Source organism: Labeo rohita, chromosome 23 (genome assembly GCF_022985175.1).
Source record: "Labeo rohita strain BAU-BD-2019 chromosome 23, IGBB_LRoh.1.0, whole genome shotgun sequence".
In the NCBI taxonomy this organism is placed as follows: domain Eukaryota; kingdom Metazoa; phylum Chordata; class Actinopteri; order Cypriniformes; family Cyprinidae; genus Labeo; species Labeo rohita.
The window spans coordinates 19,123,319-19,141,598 of NC_066891.1; the positions used below are offsets into that span (position 1 = coordinate 19,123,319).

General features: G+C 37.0%; 1 protein-coding gene across 1 annotated transcript in view; it reads left to right on the forward strand.

Annotated features, from left to right (window-relative positions):
* dnah12 (dynein, axonemal, heavy chain 12) overlaps positions 1-18,280 on the forward strand; it is a 37,082-nt gene that overhangs the window by 2,308 nt on the left and 16,494 nt on the right. The window contains 38 exon segments of the mRNA XM_051096933.1: positions 64-130; positions 242-400; positions 1,772-1,967; positions 2,105-2,293; positions 2,439-2,592; positions 2,738-2,829; positions 3,316-3,494; positions 4,431-4,566; positions 4,656-4,781; positions 4,859-4,993; positions 5,374-5,463; positions 5,466-5,569; positions 6,384-6,621; positions 6,702-6,887; positions 6,980-7,180; positions 7,350-7,544; positions 7,682-7,803; positions 8,561-8,843; positions 8,926-9,045; positions 9,129-9,285; positions 9,931-10,103; positions 10,283-10,435; positions 11,034-11,273; positions 11,369-11,614; positions 11,698-11,817; positions 11,915-12,024; positions 13,288-13,471; positions 13,545-13,685; positions 13,767-13,850; positions 13,956-14,144; positions 14,249-14,368; positions 14,443-14,631; positions 14,715-14,866; positions 15,888-16,026; positions 16,131-16,297; positions 16,424-16,679; positions 17,013-17,312; positions 17,579-17,757. Of these exon segments, the coding sequence (XP_050952890.1) occupies positions 64-130; positions 242-400; positions 1,772-1,967; positions 2,105-2,293; positions 2,439-2,592; positions 2,738-2,829; positions 3,316-3,494; positions 4,431-4,566; positions 4,656-4,781; positions 4,859-4,993; positions 5,374-5,463; positions 5,466-5,569; positions 6,384-6,621; positions 6,702-6,887; positions 6,980-7,180; positions 7,350-7,544; positions 7,682-7,803; positions 8,561-8,843; positions 8,926-9,045; positions 9,129-9,285; positions 9,931-10,103; positions 10,283-10,435; positions 11,034-11,273; positions 11,369-11,614; positions 11,698-11,817; positions 11,915-12,024; positions 13,288-13,471; positions 13,545-13,685; positions 13,767-13,850; positions 13,956-14,144; positions 14,249-14,368; positions 14,443-14,631; positions 14,715-14,866; positions 15,888-16,026; positions 16,131-16,297; positions 16,424-16,679; positions 17,013-17,312; positions 17,579-17,757 (6,271 nt within the window).

Below are 18,280 nucleotides of genomic sequence, written 5' to 3' on the forward strand. Positions count from 1 at the left end.
TTTAATAGCAACTTGATCAGACCTTTGGGTTTTCAGTAGGTTGTTATTAATGTTTTTGATTAGTAAGCACTGTACTGAAAGATCCACAGTCAACTGACACAAGATCTCAAGAGGGCAATGGATCTGCTGAGTAAGTGTGCAGATTTTAAATTAATATTAGTACATAAAAATGTAAATATTCTAGCAAAAAAGCGTACTTGACGAAAGGACAATACTTATGATTTTGGTTTTGCTTCACCAGAATTTTAGATTTCTCCTGTCCATGGCATGACAGCTTTGTGCAGAGTCGAAAAGAGATTAAGAAGAATCTACACATATTACATCCGGCCATGAAGAGTGTCCTTGATATTTGCTACAGCACATTCTCCCAGCTGCTCCTTATTGATCTCTCAGACTGCAGGTACTGCTGTTATGTTTGAGAATGATGTTTGTTATCTAGAATCATTCATTTTTGGATTACATGCTGATTACATTCTGATACAGATTTGCTGCTTGGCTCGATGGCAAATTTCCACTATGATGAAAGTGATCAGTCTTTTGATAATCAAATTTAAACCAGTGGCAAGGTTGCACAAATATGTAATCTTTGTATTCACGGTGGTTTCATATATCATTAAAAACATTTACACCATTTTCAAAAGAAAAAAAATAACAATGTTTTTTTCATTCAACTATCAAATAGACACTAAATACACTTTTCACGAGAGAATTTCCTGTTTTCCTGTGACAGTAACATTAATTTTTACATTTTGATTTGGTTAAAGAAGAAGTCCACTTCCAAAACAAAGATTTACAGATATACTTACCTCCTTGTTATCCAAGATGTTCATATCTTTCTTTCTTCAGTCGTAAAGAAATTATGTTTTTTGAGGAAAACATTTCAGCATTTTTCTCCATATAATGGACTGATATGGTGCCCCAATTTTGAACTTTCAAAATGCAGTTTAAATGGGGCTTCAAACGATCCCAAATGCGGTTGTAAACAATCCCAGCCGATGAAGAAGGGTCTTATTTAGCGAAATGATCGGTTATTTAAAGTACAATTTAAATACTTTTTTATTCTCAAACACTCATCTTGCCTTGCACTCATTGAACTCTGTGTACTCTGGCTCAAGACAGTTAGGGTGTGTCGAAAAACTCCAATCGTATTTTCTCCCTCAACTTCAAAAATCATTTCAAAATCATCCTACATTGCTGCAGAAGTACCGACCCAGTCTTTGCAAAGTGAGACTTTTCCTTTTTTGCAGCCTTTGGACAGTCACAACAATTAAACTTTTTGACTATAAGGCTGAAAAAAATACAAAAATGTTTTTTTTGTCCATTTTAGAAGTATATTTACGTAAGTAACCATATGTGACGCTGAAACACAAAACCAGCCATAAGGGTCAATTTTTTAAAATAGAGATTTATATGTCATCTGAAAGCTGAATAACCAAGCTTTCCATTGATGTGTATGCTTTGTTAAGATAGGACAATATTTGGTCAAGATACAACTATTTGAAAAGCCTTTAAAGTTGTCCAAATGAAGTTCTTAGCAATGCATAATACTAATCAAAAATTAAGTGTTGATATATTTACGGTAGGAAAATTTACAAAATATCTTAATGGAACATGATCTTTACTTAATATCCTAATGATTTTTGGCATAAAAGAAAAATCTATAATTTTGACCCATACAATGTATTGTTGGCTATTGCTACAAATATACCCGTGCGCTTAAGATTCATTGAAATGTGAATGGCTAATTTACATCTCGAAACCTGCTACAAAGGACCACAGGACCTGTGGACTGTGAGAGTCTGAAGAACAAAGTGGCTGTGGAGTGTGAGAGAGTCGAGGACAGGCTCATGAAATCCTGGTTCCCCAAAGTCATTCATCTGCTCACCAGCAAAGACACTGTGCAGAAAGTCAAACCCAGAAAACTTGACTCTTTTTACAACTGTGCCTCAACTCTTTTATCCAATCAGGTGAGCTGAGTATTATTTTTCACACAGTTATATATTTGCTAGCAGCTATGAGATTTATTGCCAGCTATTGGTAATTTTGGCTAAGAATAATTAAACCATTGGTTTTATTAACCCTATGTATTTCTTTTTTTTTTTAGCTAAAGGCACTAGTTGAGAGGAGTGTGATGGCATTTGTCAGCTTGTTTGATCCCCTTAACATCAGCAAGCTTCCCCTATTCAAGATGGACCTAATATTTGATGACGAAAAGATGGATTTTTACCCTAATTTTCATGATCTAGAGGAGGCTGTACTTGAAATTGCAAACCTGATCAGCCATACCATGCAGGTTAGGAAATATATTTATATAAATGTCATGCAATCTAGGAAAACCCGTCGGATGTTAAATGTCAATTTATGTCAAAATTAAGTTTTCATTAAATTATTATTCTATAACATCTTGAATTGAATATTAAACCCTGTTTGTCCCACAGAGAGTGCAAACGGTCCAGTCATGGCTAGCGGAGGGCAACATTTCTGTAGTGGATGCCAAGCTTCCAGATCATGTTCAGATGTGGGCACAGACCACTCTTAGGAATGCTGTAAGGAAAAACCTGGATGGACCCGCCAAACACTTCCAGAGCTATGGTGAGTATGCAAAACCCAAAACACCCTTGCAACACCCTTGCAACACCTTAGCAACCACATATCATTGTGGTAAAACCACACATCAATGCTAGCAATATGTTTTGTGACTCTCTATTGTTCTGCTTAATTACATGAATATTTTTAGTTGACAGCTTTGACTGGTTAGTCAATGGGACTGCACAGACTAAAGTGGAAAAATTAATGGAAGAAGAGCATTCTTTTGATGAGTATACTAAGGTCAGCTTCTATTTGATTAAATATATTATCTATACTACTGTTCAAAAGTTGGAGGTTGGTACGATTGTACTTTTTAATGTTTATAAAAGAAGTTTCTTATCTCTCACCAAGGATGCATCTATTTAATCAGAGTTAGAGTATAAACAGTATTATTGTGAAATATTAAAATGTTATCAAATAAAAGTAATACAGGCTTTTTTATTTTAATAAATTCTAAAATGTTTTTTTTAAATTAAATTATATTCTAGAAATTTCAGAAGATGTATTTTAAATATATTCTTTGTAACAATACAAAAGTCTTTACTTTGTAAAAGTTCTAATTAATTAAAAAAATAATTCATTTGTTAAAAAGATATAAAACCTTACTTAACTCAAACTTTTGAACAGAAATTATATTTTCTTAAATACTAAGGTGTGTGTTTTAATTGTTTTGTGTTTAATCTGTTTTACACTATATGTCTTTGTGTTAATGTGTCTGTGTGTCAGCAAGTAGAACGGTTTCGGGTATTGTCACAAGAGATATCTGGTCTTCCCTCTCTGATCCATTTTGATATGGTACGACTGGACTGTGAGGAGCTCAAGCAAGGACTTGCTAAAAAAGTGAACACCCTTTCCGAAATCATTGTGGGGAAGCTTGTTAGCTCACACAATCAGTGCAGTCTTCAGTAAGTTCCATGCTCAAGTTGCTTTGCCAGTGGGATAGTTCACCCCAAAATGAAAATTACCACTTGATATACTCACCCTCAAACCATCCTAAATGTATATGACTTCCTTCTTTTAGATGGATCCAGGCTCTTCCAAGCTTTATAATAGCAATGGGTGGGTGTTTCTTTTCAGCAGTCCAAAACAAGCCCATGATGTAGGATCTCGCCGTTGCGCATGCGCCTCTGAGTCTTGCAACAACCAACTTTTGTTCACAGAAGCAAAGGAAGCAAAGTTTTCTTACTTTAGCAGAGGAAAACCAGTCTCCTCTTGGCTTGTATTGAAATCCTCTGACATTTTTATTTACAAATCCTCATTTTGTTCTTTTAATCTGTGACCGTTGTTTTGTTTTGCTCTCTCCACTGTGCATCCGCATTCGTCACTTCTGAACAGCGCATGCGCAACACTGACGTCATTCGCCCGGAACGGCTTCCGTGTACGACAGTTAGCGCAAGCTAGAGAAAAGCGATCAGTTTTAAATATGGATATTTTCTTACAAAAATGCATCGATTCGCTACAAGAGGCCTTATTCACCCTCCGGAGCCAGGTGGATGGATGGATGCACTTTATTGGACTTGTTTTGGACTGTTGAAAAGAAACACTCACCCATTACCATTATAAAGCTTGGAAAAGCCAGGATAATTTTTAATGTAACTCTGATTGTATTTGTCTGAAAGAAGGAAGTCTTACACACCTAGGATGCCTTGAGGATAAGTAAATAATGAAAAAAAAAATGTTTTTGGTGAACTAACCCTTTAAGAACAGTTTACCCCAAAATGAACATTCTATCATCATTTATTCACCTTTATGTCTTCTACAGTGTCTGACATTTTTAGATGAGCTATCCCTTTGTCTAATTTCTCTTTAGATTTGTGATGTATATATCTGATTTTTTTCAGGATTTGTAAAGAGTTTGAGGCTATTCGGGACAGGGCTTTGAAAGTGCCTGAAACAACAGAGGACATGATGGAAATGCTTACTTACATTGATCAGGTGAAAACCAAGGGAATAGAGGAGCTCAACAATAGGATAATGGTGGGTGCCTCAGAACTATTTAATTTTAAATATTGTAATTGTGAATAACAATTAAAATGGTAACTTTTTATAATACATGTTTTTTTTAGGAAACACAACACAGGATGAATTATTTGATGGATGTACATATTTTTGATGCAGAGCATCTTGAACTGAATGCCACAGTACTGCTCTGGCCACAAAACATTTACCCGATCTTCGATCAAAGTGATGAGGTGATATTTTGAAAGGACATAAATCAACAATATAAACTTGTTTCTGTTAGAAGGACTTACACACTCTTTTGTTGTAGTTGATGGAAGAAGCCAAGCAAAAGGGTCAGCAAGAACTTCAAGGTCGAAGAGAGAAGCTGCTTCTAGAGCTAGAGAAAGTAGGCCGCAGGATGGAGGAATTTGCACAATGCTCTGAACTCAATATGATGCAACAGGTACATTACAAATTGAAATCTACCGTTTATTTGTCCAGTTAAAGGGATAGTTCACCCAAATAATTGCTGACCCTCATGTCGTTCCAAACCCGTAAGACCGTCCTTCATCTTCAGAACACAAATTAAGATATTTTTGATTAAATCAGAGAGCTTTCTCCTGCATGGCAATGCAAGTGACACGTTCAAAGCCCAGAAAAGTAGTAAAGACATCATTAAATGAATCCATGTGACATCAGTGGTTCAACCTTAATGTTATGAAGCTACGAGAATACTTTTTGTGGGCAAAGGAAACCAAATAACTGTAAAAATAATCACTCATGAGTATTTGACTTCTGAAAGAAATCAGTAATTTATATTGTGATACTTCCTATCTTTTCCAGTATGCTTCTGATGTGAGAACAGTGCAGAAAAGAATTCAGGACATTGAAGAATCAATTGTCTTTATCAACAAAGAAGAAGCCCTTTACAAATATGGGACCAAACCTCATACCCAGATGTGGAAGTGATCAAGGAATCTATTGAGCCCTATCAGAAGCTCTTCAACTTGGTTCTGAAATGGCAACGCACAAGAAAGAAGTTTGTGGAATCATATTCCTCTTATGCATTATTATAATGAATCACTTAGGGCGGCCGTACACGGTGCGAATTCGGACAGTCGGAAGACCGTATGGCCACGCACACGTCACGAGTGACTTTGTTTACGGACGCAGTGGTACACGGCACGATTTTAAAACCTGCCGATTTCCGAGGCAATCACATTCACGAAGTTCCGCGCCAAAAACATGGACTCTGAGGAAGAGATCCTTTTCTTTGTGGCAGCAATGGCTTGCGAAAAAACAAAAAAGAAAAGAAAACGAAGGGCATGGCACAGAGTTTGGCTGAAGGGCAGAGAACAACATGGACTTTCTTTTCTTAATCGTCGTCGTGGAAGATATTGTAAATTACACAATCATTAACACAAACAGTAATGCAGCAGAATCATAAAACTGCCTTCAGGACTTTTGCTATATGGTTTTCTGATTGGTCATTTCCAGTTTGCTCAACAAATCGGCTCGTTCAACAGCACACACGTCACGCTTTCAATCCGACAGCTCCCGAAGTTTTTTGACATGTTTAAAAATGTTCGTAAGGTCGGGAAGTGCTCGTAAGGCACTCTGCTCGTCTCGTAATTTCTCACACACCATACGAGCCCCGACCATACGAGAAGAGACGATTTCCTCCGATAACCAAAAAAAATCGCATGCGAGCTCGTACGACCTCAAAAATCGCACCGTGTACGCCCGCCTTTAGTTTTGACTATTTTCAGAATGTCTTTTAGAGTGTCTTTGTCTCTCTAAGAACTTAATTTATGTTATAAAGACTGATATCTTATCCTGTCATCTGAGTGTAGATGGATGGACGGGTCTTTCCTGGATTTGAATGGTGAGAGTATAGAGCTGGAGGTTGAGGAGTACCTGAGAGAAATATACAAGATGCAGAAGTTCTTCCAACAGAAACAGAAGAAGGCAGAGCAAGAGAAGGAGAAAATTGCAGGACTAAAGAGGAAGCCCAAAGAGGAGGAGGACAAACAGGAGAATGCGACTATTCTCATTTGCACCAGTGTTGTGGAACAAGTCAAAGAGTTCAAGGTAGTGTTTTCATCTTATAGATTGAAGGGTTAGTTCATACAAATATGAACAATTAACAGTGTTCCTGGAATTATTCATAGGAGTACATTCCACTGGTGTCCATCCTGTGTAACCCCGGCATCAGACCTCGACACTGGGAGCAAATGTCAGAAATTGCAGGCAATGACTTGACCCCTGACTCTGGAAGCACGCTGCGCAAAATCCTTAAACAGAACCTCACCCCATACCTGGAACTGTTTGAGAACATTAGTGCAGGAGCCAGCAAAGTAATAAAACTTTAAATCAACACCCGTATGCAATTATATGTGATTAAAAAGGCAAAACACCTCACGTCTTTTTGGAAACTGTTCACTTTCAGGAATTCGCTCTGGAGAGGGCCATGCAGAATATGGTGGAGGTTTGGGATACGGTGTCATTTCATTATCATCCATACAGGGACACCGGTGTGTCCATCCTGTCCTCCGTGGATGAGATTCAAACCATGCTGGATGATCAGATAGTGAAAACCCAAACTATGAGAGGCTCTCCTTTCATCAAGCCTTTTGAGACAGAAATTAAGGTGAGATTGAGGAAGAGGGATGGGCATTTCAAGAAACGAGTAATCGGTTACTTAAGAGTTAAAATGTATATTTAGTTTTATTCACCAAAAAAAAAAAAAAGCTTGAAAGTTGTACATTTTCTTGATCATGGGCAAGAAATAGTGAGCTAATTTTGTTGATTCAAACCAGGCTTGGGAGGAACGTTTGATCCGTATTCAAGACACTATTGATGAGTGGCTGAAGGTACAACATCAGTGGCTATACCTCGAGCCCATCTTCAGTTCTGAGGATATAATGAAGCAGATGCCAGAGGAGGGTCGTCTCTTCCAGATTGTGAACAAACACTGGAAGGAGGTTATGATTCACTGTGTGAAGGACTCAAAGGTGATGACACATGCTAAATACAAACAATAAAAGAACTGGAGGTTTAGAAATCATTTTGCTTATGTTGTAGCATGAAGCTCATTTATTGGTTTTATGTTTGAAAGAAACTAATGCCAATAATCCTCCCATTTGCACAGGTTTTAGCTGCTACTTCTCTGCCTGGATTGTTTGAAAAACTGCAAGAGTCCTACATCCTCCTTGAGAACATTATGAAAGGCTTGAATGCATACCTTGAAAAGAAAAGATTGTTTTTTCCGCGGTAATACATTTAAAATTTTGCATGTTTTTTAAACTAAAGAATATAATTTGTTTAGTTAATAAGTAGTAATAAATTAGGTTTTTAGTTAATAAGTTAATCGGTTTGATATTGTATAATACAAACTCGCAAATCTGAGAAATGAACTTGCAATTACAAGAAAGTCCAATTTTTTTTCTCAGAATTGCATGTTTATATCTTGCAATTAAGACCATTTTTCTCAGAATTATGAGTTTATATCTCATAATTCTGACTTTATAACATTATATATTTATATAATTATATACTTTATAAAGTCAGAATTGTAAAAATATAAACATTTCAGTCTTTTTTTCACTGTCAGAGCTAGACTTCATAACTCGTGAGTTTATATCTCACACTTCTGATGAAAAAAGTCAGAATTGCGAAATATAAACTCGCAATTGTGAGGAAAAAAGTCAGAATTGATAGATATAAAATCATTTGTGAGAAAAAGGCAGAATTGTGCATTTCTAACTCCCAAATGTGAGTTTATATCACGAGCTTCTGAGAAAAAAAGTCTGCGTTGTGAGTCTGTGTTATGCAATTGTGAGAAAAAAGTCTGAATTGTGAGATAAAAACTTAAAATGACCTTTTTAAGTTTTTTATTCAGTGGCAGAAACATGCTTCCATACAACAAAACACACTTCATTTCAAGTTATTACATTAGGCCATACTTTCAAACTGCCATGGCATGTATCCTCAGTATTGTTTATTAGTATTTCCTTTTCACACTCTGTAGATTCTTTTTCCTGTCAAATGATGAGATGCTGGAGATTCTCTCAGAAACCAAAGATCCCATGCGAGTGCAGCCTCACTTAAAGAAATGTTTTGAGGGCATCGCCAAACTGGACTTCCTGCCTAACCTGGACATCCAGGCCATGTATAGCAGTGAAGGAGAGCGTGTGGAGCTCATCCAGAAGATCTCTACATCTGAGGCACGAGGAGCTGTGGAAAAGTGGCTGGTGCAGGTGGAGGACATAATGCTAAGAAGCGTGAGGGATGTGATCAATCGCTCCAGACTGGTAAGATTTAAGTTCCCATTTGGGTCACATTTGGGTCTTAATTACATTTTATGCACCAGGTGACTGTCTTGAATATGTTCAGGCTTATCCAGAAACTAAAAGAAGCCAGTGGGTACGTGACTGGCCTGGACAGGTGGTCCTGTGTACTTCACAGATGTACTGGACGCTGGAGGTGCACGGGGCCATCAGGAGTGGTGCTAATGTAAGGAAACCATTCGGAATATCAATGTACCCTTGGATTCTGTTATCTGTGTTCCTAAGATATTGATCTGAATGATTTCATAGGGTCTGAAGCACTACTATGAGCAGCTGCAGAATCAGCTGAATGATATTGTGGAGCTGGTGAGGGGGAAGCTGTCCAAGCAGACTCGCACCACTCTGGGGGCCCTAGTCACCATAGATGTGCATGCCAGAGATGTTGTCATGGAGATGATAGAAAAAGGTTCTCTTGTTTTGATTAATCTGCATGGTAGCTTTTATATTATGAATTTTAAAAAGTATTCTTCAAGGGATAGTTCACTCAAAAATGAAAGTTCTGTCATTAATTACTCACCCTCATGTTGCTCCAAACCTATAAGAGCTTTGTTCATCTAACACAAATAAAAATACTTTTAATGAAATCTGAAAGCTTTCTGACCCTGCAAAAACAGCAATGCAACTACCACATTTAAGGCCCAGAAAGGTAGTAAGGACATTGTTAAAATACATGATGTGACATCAGTGGTTCAACCATACATTTATGAAGCTTCAAGAATACTTTTTGTGCACAGAGAAAGCAAAAATAACATCTATTTTAGCAATGTTCTTACTACCTTTCTGCCCCTTGAACATGGTAGTTGTGTTGATGTCTACGCAGGGTCAGAAAGCTCTCAGATTTCATCAAAAATATTTAATTTGTGTTCTAAAGACGAACAAAGATCTTACGAGTTTGGAACAACATGAGGGTGAGTAATTAATGACACAACTAACTAACCCTTTCAGTCTTGTGAAGAAATGATGTGGAAAAATTATCTTTATTGTATGACATCATTATTTGAATTTGTGTTTACTGTACTGTACTGTTTTTTACTTTCAATATCCATTTCAGGAGTTTCTAGCGAGACAGATTTCCAGTGGCTTGCCCAGCTACGTTACTACTGGGCTAACGACAATGTCCGTGTCCGCATTATAAACTGTGATGTCAAGTATGCTTATGAATACCTTGGAAACTCTCCTCGCTTGGTCATCACACCATTAACGGACAGATGCTACCGAACTTTGGTATATTAAATCGCTGATTTATTTTACGCTTTTATTATGCTATGACAATACAGAAAATACTGAGTTGTGATAATTTATTAATTCAATGTGGAACACTAAACTTGCCAGCTACATATTTATTATTTTTGAGGCATAATTATTTCCTTTTCTGATAACTGGTTTATTGTCCTCTTTTAAAGATTGGTGCGTTTTACTTGAATTTGGGTGGAGCTCCTGAAGGCCCTGCAGGCACAGGCAAAACTGAGACCACCAAAGATCTGGCCAAAGCCCTTGCTGTGCAGTGTGTGGTGTTTAACTGCTCAGATGGCCTTGACTACCTAGCCATGGGGAAGGTAAGAGGGTCACGTTTCAAACAAAAAGCTTGAATTATGTTCTACATCAAGGACTTGTTAAAGAATTTCTTAAGCTCACAGTTTCATTAGGCTACAATCATCAGTACATTTATAATTTACTGAATGAGCTCTGTAAATAACATGACATCTGTTATTAAAGGGTTAGTTCACACAAAAATGAAAATTAGCCAATTATTTACTCACCCTCAAGGCATCCTAGGTGTATATGACTTCCTTCGTTCAGACGAATGCAATCAGAGTTATATTAAAAATTGTTCTGGCTCCTTCAAGCTTTATAATGCAATGAGTGGGTGTTTCTTTTCATCAGTCCAAAACTAGTCTAATAAAGTGCATCCATCCATAATAAAAAGTGGGGGGTGAATGTATTATTTAAAACATAATAATCATACAATCTAGCTTGCGCTAACAGTTGTACATGAAAGCAGCTTTGCGCTGATATAACTTCGATTGCATTCGTCTGAAAGAGGAAAGTCATATTTACCTAGGATGCCTTGAGGGTGAGTAAATAATGAGCTGATTTTCATTTTTGAGTGAACTAACCCTTTAAATCAACATTTACCTGAATCTCCTCTTCTAGTTCTTCAAGGGATTGGCATCTTCTGGCGCCTGGGCATGCTTTGATGAATTCAACCGAATTGAGTTGGAGGTGCTGTCTGTGGTGGCTCAGCAGATCCTGTGCATTCAGAGGGCCATCGAAATGAGACTTGAGTATTTCGACTTTGAGGGCACAGAGTTACGCCTCAACCCCAACTGTTTTGTGGCCATCACCATGAACCCTGGATACGCTGGCAGATCTGAACTCCCTGATAACCTCAAGGTGTTTTTTGTGTATTATACGGTTAACCTGTTTCATTAACAGTAGGTTGTCTGGCGTAGCTTTAATTGTGCTGTTCTGTTTTTATGTTATGTCAGGTCTTGTTTAGAACAGTGGCCATGATGGTGCCCAACTATGCACTGATCGCTGAAATCTCCTTGTACTCGTATGGCTTCCTCAATGCTAAGCCTCTCTCAGTGAAGATTGTGATGACCTACAGGCTGTGCTCTGAACAGCTGTCTTCTCAATTCCACTATGACTATGGGATGAGAGCTGTAAAAGCAGTGCTGGTGGCTGCTGGGAACCTCAAACTCAAATTTCCAGATGAAAATGAGGATATACTTGTAAGTAAATGAAATGGAAGTCTAGTTAACCTCGTACCACAAGCTGGTTAAAACCTGATACATTACTCTCATTCCCTTTTTAGCTTCTACGGTCTATCAAGGATGTAAATGAGCCCAAGTTTCTCTCCCATGATATCCCTCTTTTCAATGGAATTACTAGTGACCTGTTCCCAGGAATTTCACTGCCTGTGGCAGACTATAAGGTATATTAATACCTTTGCATTAATGCTGCTTGTTTAATTTTTCATTTAGATTTCTAGTAATAAAATATTTTAATTACATCTTGTTCATATGCACTAGTTATTCCTGGAATGTGCTGAAGAGTGCTGTAAAAATCACAATGTGCAACCTGTAAAGGTTTTCCTGGACAAAATGATTCAAACTTATGAGATGATGATAGTTCGTCATGGGTAGGTGGATATTTCCTCATCAATAATACTTAAACTGGTGATGTAAAATATGTAAATCTTTTTTTATTTTAAGTTGTATGTCACACAAAATGCAAATGTAATATTAATAATAAATGCAATCTACTGGCTGTAAAGATAAAAAATATATTATACTATATTATATAAGAATATGAAGCAAGACGCACTTTGTATCCAATGTCATTTGCTTTTATTGCTCTACAGTTGAGGTCAAAAGTTTACATCCCCCTTTCAGAATCTGCAAAATGTTAATTATTTTACCAAAATTATAAGGATCATTCAAAATGCATGTTACTATTTATTTAGATATTTCACATAAAAGATGTTTACATATAGTCCACAAGAGAAAATATTAGTTGAATTTATAAAAATTACACCATTCAAAAGTTTACATACACTTGATTCTTAACTCTGTGTTCTTTCCTGAATGATCCACAGCTGTGTTTTTTTCTTTAGTAATAGTTGTTTATGAGTCGCTTGTTTGTCCTGATTTGAAGATCAGGGTAAATTTAACTTATTTTGTCTTCTGAGAAACATGTAAGTATCTTCTGTAGCCTCTGAATGGCAGTACTAAGTGAAAATATGATATTTAGGCAAAACAAGAAAAATGTACACATCTCCATTCTGTTCAAAAGTTTTCACCCCGGCTCTTAATGCGTGGCTTTTCCTTCTGGAGCATCAGTGAGCATTTGAACCTTCTGTATTAGTTGCATATGAGTCCCTCAGTTGTCCCCAGTGTGAAAAAATGGATCTCAAAATCATAAAGTCTTTGTTGGAAAGGGTTCAAATACACAAAAATGCTGGAAAACCAAAGAATTTGTGGAACCTGAAGGATTTTTCTGAAGAACAGCAGGCAGTTTATCAGTTCAGGAAAACAAGGGACTCATGAACAACTATCACTAAACAAAAAAACACAGCTGTGGATCATTCAGAAAAGAACACAGTATTAAGAATCAAGTGTATGTAAACTTTTGAAAGATGTAATTTTTATAAATTCAACTTATATTTTCTCTTGTGGACTATTTGTAAATTATTTTGTATGTAAAATATGTTATTGAGGTCAGTACTAAATATACAATAACATGCATTTTGTATGATTCCTCTTATTTTGGTAAAATAATTAAAATTTTACAGATTCTGAAAGGTTTATGTAAACTTCTGACTTCAACTGTATCAGAAAAAGGATTTTTATCCATTAGAAACATTGGAACAAATAATAAAATATTCTGTTAAAATATTCCATAGGTTCATGCTTGTTGGAGAACCATTTGCTGGAAAAACCAAAGTACTTCATGTTCTTGCTGATACTTTGACCCTTATGAATGAGAGGGGCTATAATGAAGAAGAAAAAGTTGTGTATCAAACTGTCAATCCTAAATCTATAACGATGGGCCAGGTGTTTGGTCAGTTTGATCCTGTGTCCCATGAGGTAAGAGATTATTTTCTACATCAGAATATAAAAAAGCAACAGTTTGTTTATTTGTGCATTTCTGTTTTATCAGTGGACAGATGGGATTGTGGCAAACACCTTTAGGGAATTTGCCTCAAGTGACACCCCAGACAGGAAATGGGTGGTGTTCGATGGCCCCATAGACACACTTTGGATTGAGAGCATGAACACTGTGCTGGATGACAACAAAAAGGCAAGTTAACATTATTTCATGAGCATTTTTTCCTATTATTTAAATAACTTGTATATTAACTGAAATCTTCTTTCATTTCAGCTATGTCTCATGAGTGGGGAGATTATCCAGATGTCAAATCAGATGAGTCTGATTTTTGAGGCCATGGATTTGTCACAAGCCTCTGTGAGTCAGCCCGTCTCAGTATTTAATACTAAACCTAAGCGCTATCCATATATGCAGCATATTCGAAACCTATTTCATACAAATAATTTCTAACTCTTGAAATAGCCAGCCACAGTGAGTCGTTGTGGAATGATCTACATGGAGCCATCTCAGCTGGGATGGACACCTCTGGTGCTATCATGGATGAGAACACTTCCTGACCCACTGCAGTCACAAGACAATTCCACACTACTGCAACAGCTCTTTGAGTGGTTGCTTCCTCCTGCGCTTGTTTTGTTACGTAAACAGTGCCGGGTAATTGTTTTGCATTATTAATTGCATAAAGCATAGCAATGTTAGATTATTTTTAATCTTAGATGTTCAGTCAGAGCTCAGTTACATTGAGTTTAATATTCCAGGAGGTTATTCCCACCAGCAACAGTAATACTGTTGTGTCTCTCACACGACTCTTCGAGATGCTGCTGACTGGACCTTTAAATGAAGATCCAGGGAACAAAAACATACGCGCATGGATCATGGTAATTATTAATTTAAAAGGTACAACATACAACTCAGTTAAAGTTGTGAACATGAATTATTTTGGCCTATGCAGGCAGCTTTTGCCTTTGCCCTGGTGTGGTCTGTCGGTGGTTGCTGTGATACTGACAGCCGCAGTCGATTTGATCAGTTTCTGAGGGAAATTATCTCAGGAAAGGCAGAAAACTACCCCATACCTGCTGCTGTGTCAAGATGGGAGTGTCCACTTGAAGAGAAGGGTCTCGTCTATGACTACAGTTATGAGGTTGGTATATACCTGTAGTAGTACAGTAGTATGAGAATTTGAGAGATACTACTCTGCAAATGACTCTTTTGTCTTCCAATTAGTTTAAAGGAAAAGGTCGTTGGGTCCACTGGAATGAGTCGATCAGAAATGCACCATTAGGCGACAAGAATACCAAAGTACAGGACATCATTGTTCCCACAATTGATACTGTGCGGTATACTTACCTAATGGATCTCTGCATTCAGTATGGGATGTAAGTATTGTTTTTTTAATATCTTGACAAACATTAGACCTGTGGTTTGAATAGTGTTTTAATTATTAATTTGAATACTCTTAAGTCATCCTGCAACTCCTTTGGAAGATTGCTAAAGCCCCCTGTTTTAGAACCCCTGTCATCCAAGATGGTTATGTATTTCATTCTTCAGTCGAAAATAAATTAAGTTTTTTGAGGAAAACATTCCAGGATTTTTCTCCTTTTAGTGGACTTTAATGGTCCCTAATGGGTTGAAGGCCCAAACTGCAGTTTCATTGCAGCTTCAACAGGCTTTACACGATCCTAGGAGAGGAATAAGGGTCTTATACAGCAAAACAATCGACCATTTTCATAAAAACATACAAATTTATATACTTTTTAACCACAAATGCTTGTCTTCCACTAACTCTACCTCACGCATTATGTAATCACGCATGTGTGACGTAGGCGGAAGTATCGACCCAGTGTTTACAAAGCAAACGTGCAAAGAAAGTCAAACGCCCTTTACAAAAAAAGGTAGAACAACAATGTCGGATGATTTTAAAGTTTAAAGATTTTAGTTTTTCACCCTACCTTACCTTTTTGAACCAAAGTACACAGACAAATAACTAATATGCATCACAAAGCTAGTGCAAGATGAGCATTTGTGGTTAAAAAGTATATAAATTTTTATTTTTTTTGGAAAATGGCCAATCGTTTTGCTTTTTTTGACCCTTATTCATTGGCTGGGATCGTGTAGAGCCCTTTGAAGCTGCACTGAAACTGCAGTTTGAACCTTCAGCCCATTGGCTCCCATTGAAGTCCACTATATGGAGAAAAATCCTGGAATGTTTTCCTCAAAAACCTTAATTTCTTTCTGACTGAAGAAGGAAAGACATGAACATCTTGGATGACATAGGGGTGAGTAAATTATCAGTAAATATTTAGTAGTGAATTAATCCTTTAAACTATAATTTTAATTTGCATTACCGCATTCACCCAAAATCGTTACTAAAAGTTCTTGTTTTTCACTTCGTTTTAGGCCTCTTTTGCTCGTCAGCCCTACAGGCACAGGAAAGTCTGTTTATGTGAAAGAAAAACTAATGAACAATCTCGACAAAGACCTCTTCCTTCCCTTCTTCATCAACTTCTCAGCTCGCACCAGTGCCAATCAGACTCAGGTAACTGCCAGGATGCTTTCCATTCAGCATATTATCAATACATTAATCCACTGAAATTTTCAGTTGTATTTTTTCATAACACAAGCTCTCTGTCTATCCTCCAGAACATTATTATGTCCAGACTTGACAAGAGGCGAAAGGGAGTGTACGGACCTCCCATGGGAAAGAAATGCGTAATTTTTGTGGATGACATGAACATGCCAGCAAAAGAGGTGTTTGGTGCACAACCTCCAATCGAGCTGCTTCGTCAGTATTTTGACCATGGGAACTGGTAAATGATACTTCAGTACACTATGAGTCAATGTTATCTGTCCTAGTCTTTTTACTCTTTGCTCTTATGTATTATAGAGATGAGTTTATAGAACTTGCATGCTATAATAGAAACCGTATGTTGTAGGTATGATCTTAAGGACACCTCAAAAATCACCCTTACGGACCTGCAACTCATCTCTGCCATGGGTCCCCCTGGTGGTGGGAGGAATGCAGTGACTCCTCGTTTTCTACGCCATTTTAACATCTGCAGCATCAATTCATTCAGTGATGAGAGCATGGTGCGCATTTTCTCTAATGTTGTGACCTTTTACCTCCGGACCAATGACTTCCCACCTGACTGCTTCACAGTTGGCAATCAGATAGTCACCGCAACACTTGAGGTAAGTCATGTAATACAGTATATATTCACAACTGTTAAAAAGTTTGGAGTTGGAATGGACTTATTATGGTTTTAAAAGAAGTCTTTTATTCTCACAAAGAAAACAGTAAATTTGTGATATTCTATGATTTAACTGTTTTCTATTTGAATGTATTTTAAAATGTAATTTATTCCTGTGCTTAAATATACTTGCTGAATAAAAATATTAATTTCTTTCTTTTAAAAAAGCAAACGCTTACTCAGCCTAAACTTTAGAATGGTATATATGTAATTATATTGTTTATTTTTTGTCTGTCTTATTTTATATTGTCTAATTCTGTTTTGTGTGAAATAGGTTTATAAAAAGGCTATAGAAAATCTCCTTCCCACCCCAGCAAAGTCTCATTACACTTTCAACCTAAGAGATTTCTCGCGAGTGGTGCAGGGCTGCTTGCTACTGAAGAAGGAATCACTTGCAAACAAGCGAACAATGATCCGACTTTTCGTACACGAATTGTACCGCGTTTTTTATGATCGCCTTGTGGATGACCAGGACCGAGCCTGGCTCTTCTCACTCATAAGCAATATTGTGAAGGAGCACTTCAAGGAGAACTTTGACACAGTCTTTGAACATCTTAAGGAGGGTAAAAAACCTGTACGTATAAAAGAAAACAGCCATGGCTTCTTTAGAATTTCTCATTCATTAGCTTATGTACTAAAATTACTCTAATTTAGAGTATATAATCTTACATAATTTCTTCTAAAAGAAATGTATCTTGTGTAAACAAAATGTGTGTATTTTTAATGAAAAAGACTAATTTAATAGGACAAAAATACTGCCTTGCTTTACATTGATGAATATGAAGTAATTTATGATAATGTGAAACCAAAATGGTTTGTTTTTTAATTCTTTTCCCTCAGCTTTGTGATGAGAATATGCGAAACTTGTTATTTGGTGATTATATGACCCCTGACGTGGATGAAAGTGAGAGGCTGTATGCTGAAGTTCCCTCCATGGAGCGCTTCGGTGAGGTGGTAGAAGCCTGTCTGGAGGAGTACAACCAAACCCACAAGAACCACATGAACTTGGTCATATTCCGGTAACTGTTTGCACTGTTTACACTACTGTGATTCTCCAACAGGAATCATCTTAAAGGAGAAGTTCACCTCCAGAACAAAAATTTACAGATAATGTACTCCCTTGTCATCTAGGATATTTGTGTTTGTCTTTATTCAGTCGTAAAGAAATTATGTTTTTTGAGGAATACAGTTTCTCCATATAGTGGACTTCAATGGTGCCCTTGAGTTTAAACTTCCAAAATGCAGTTTAAATGCAGCTTCAAAGAACTCTACACAATCACAGCCAAGAAAGATAGGTCTTATCTAGCGAAACGATCGGTTATTTTCTAAAAAAACAAAAAACAAAACTGTTTCTATACTTTTTAACCTCAAACACTCGTCTTGTCTAGCTCTGCCTGAGCTCTGTTTTTTCCAGATCAAGACAGTTCTGATTTTCTCCCTCAACTTCAAAATCGTCCTACATCGCTGCAGAAGTACCGACCCAGTGTTTGCAAAGTGAACATGCAAAGAAGATCAAACACCCTTTACAAAAAAAGGTAAAAC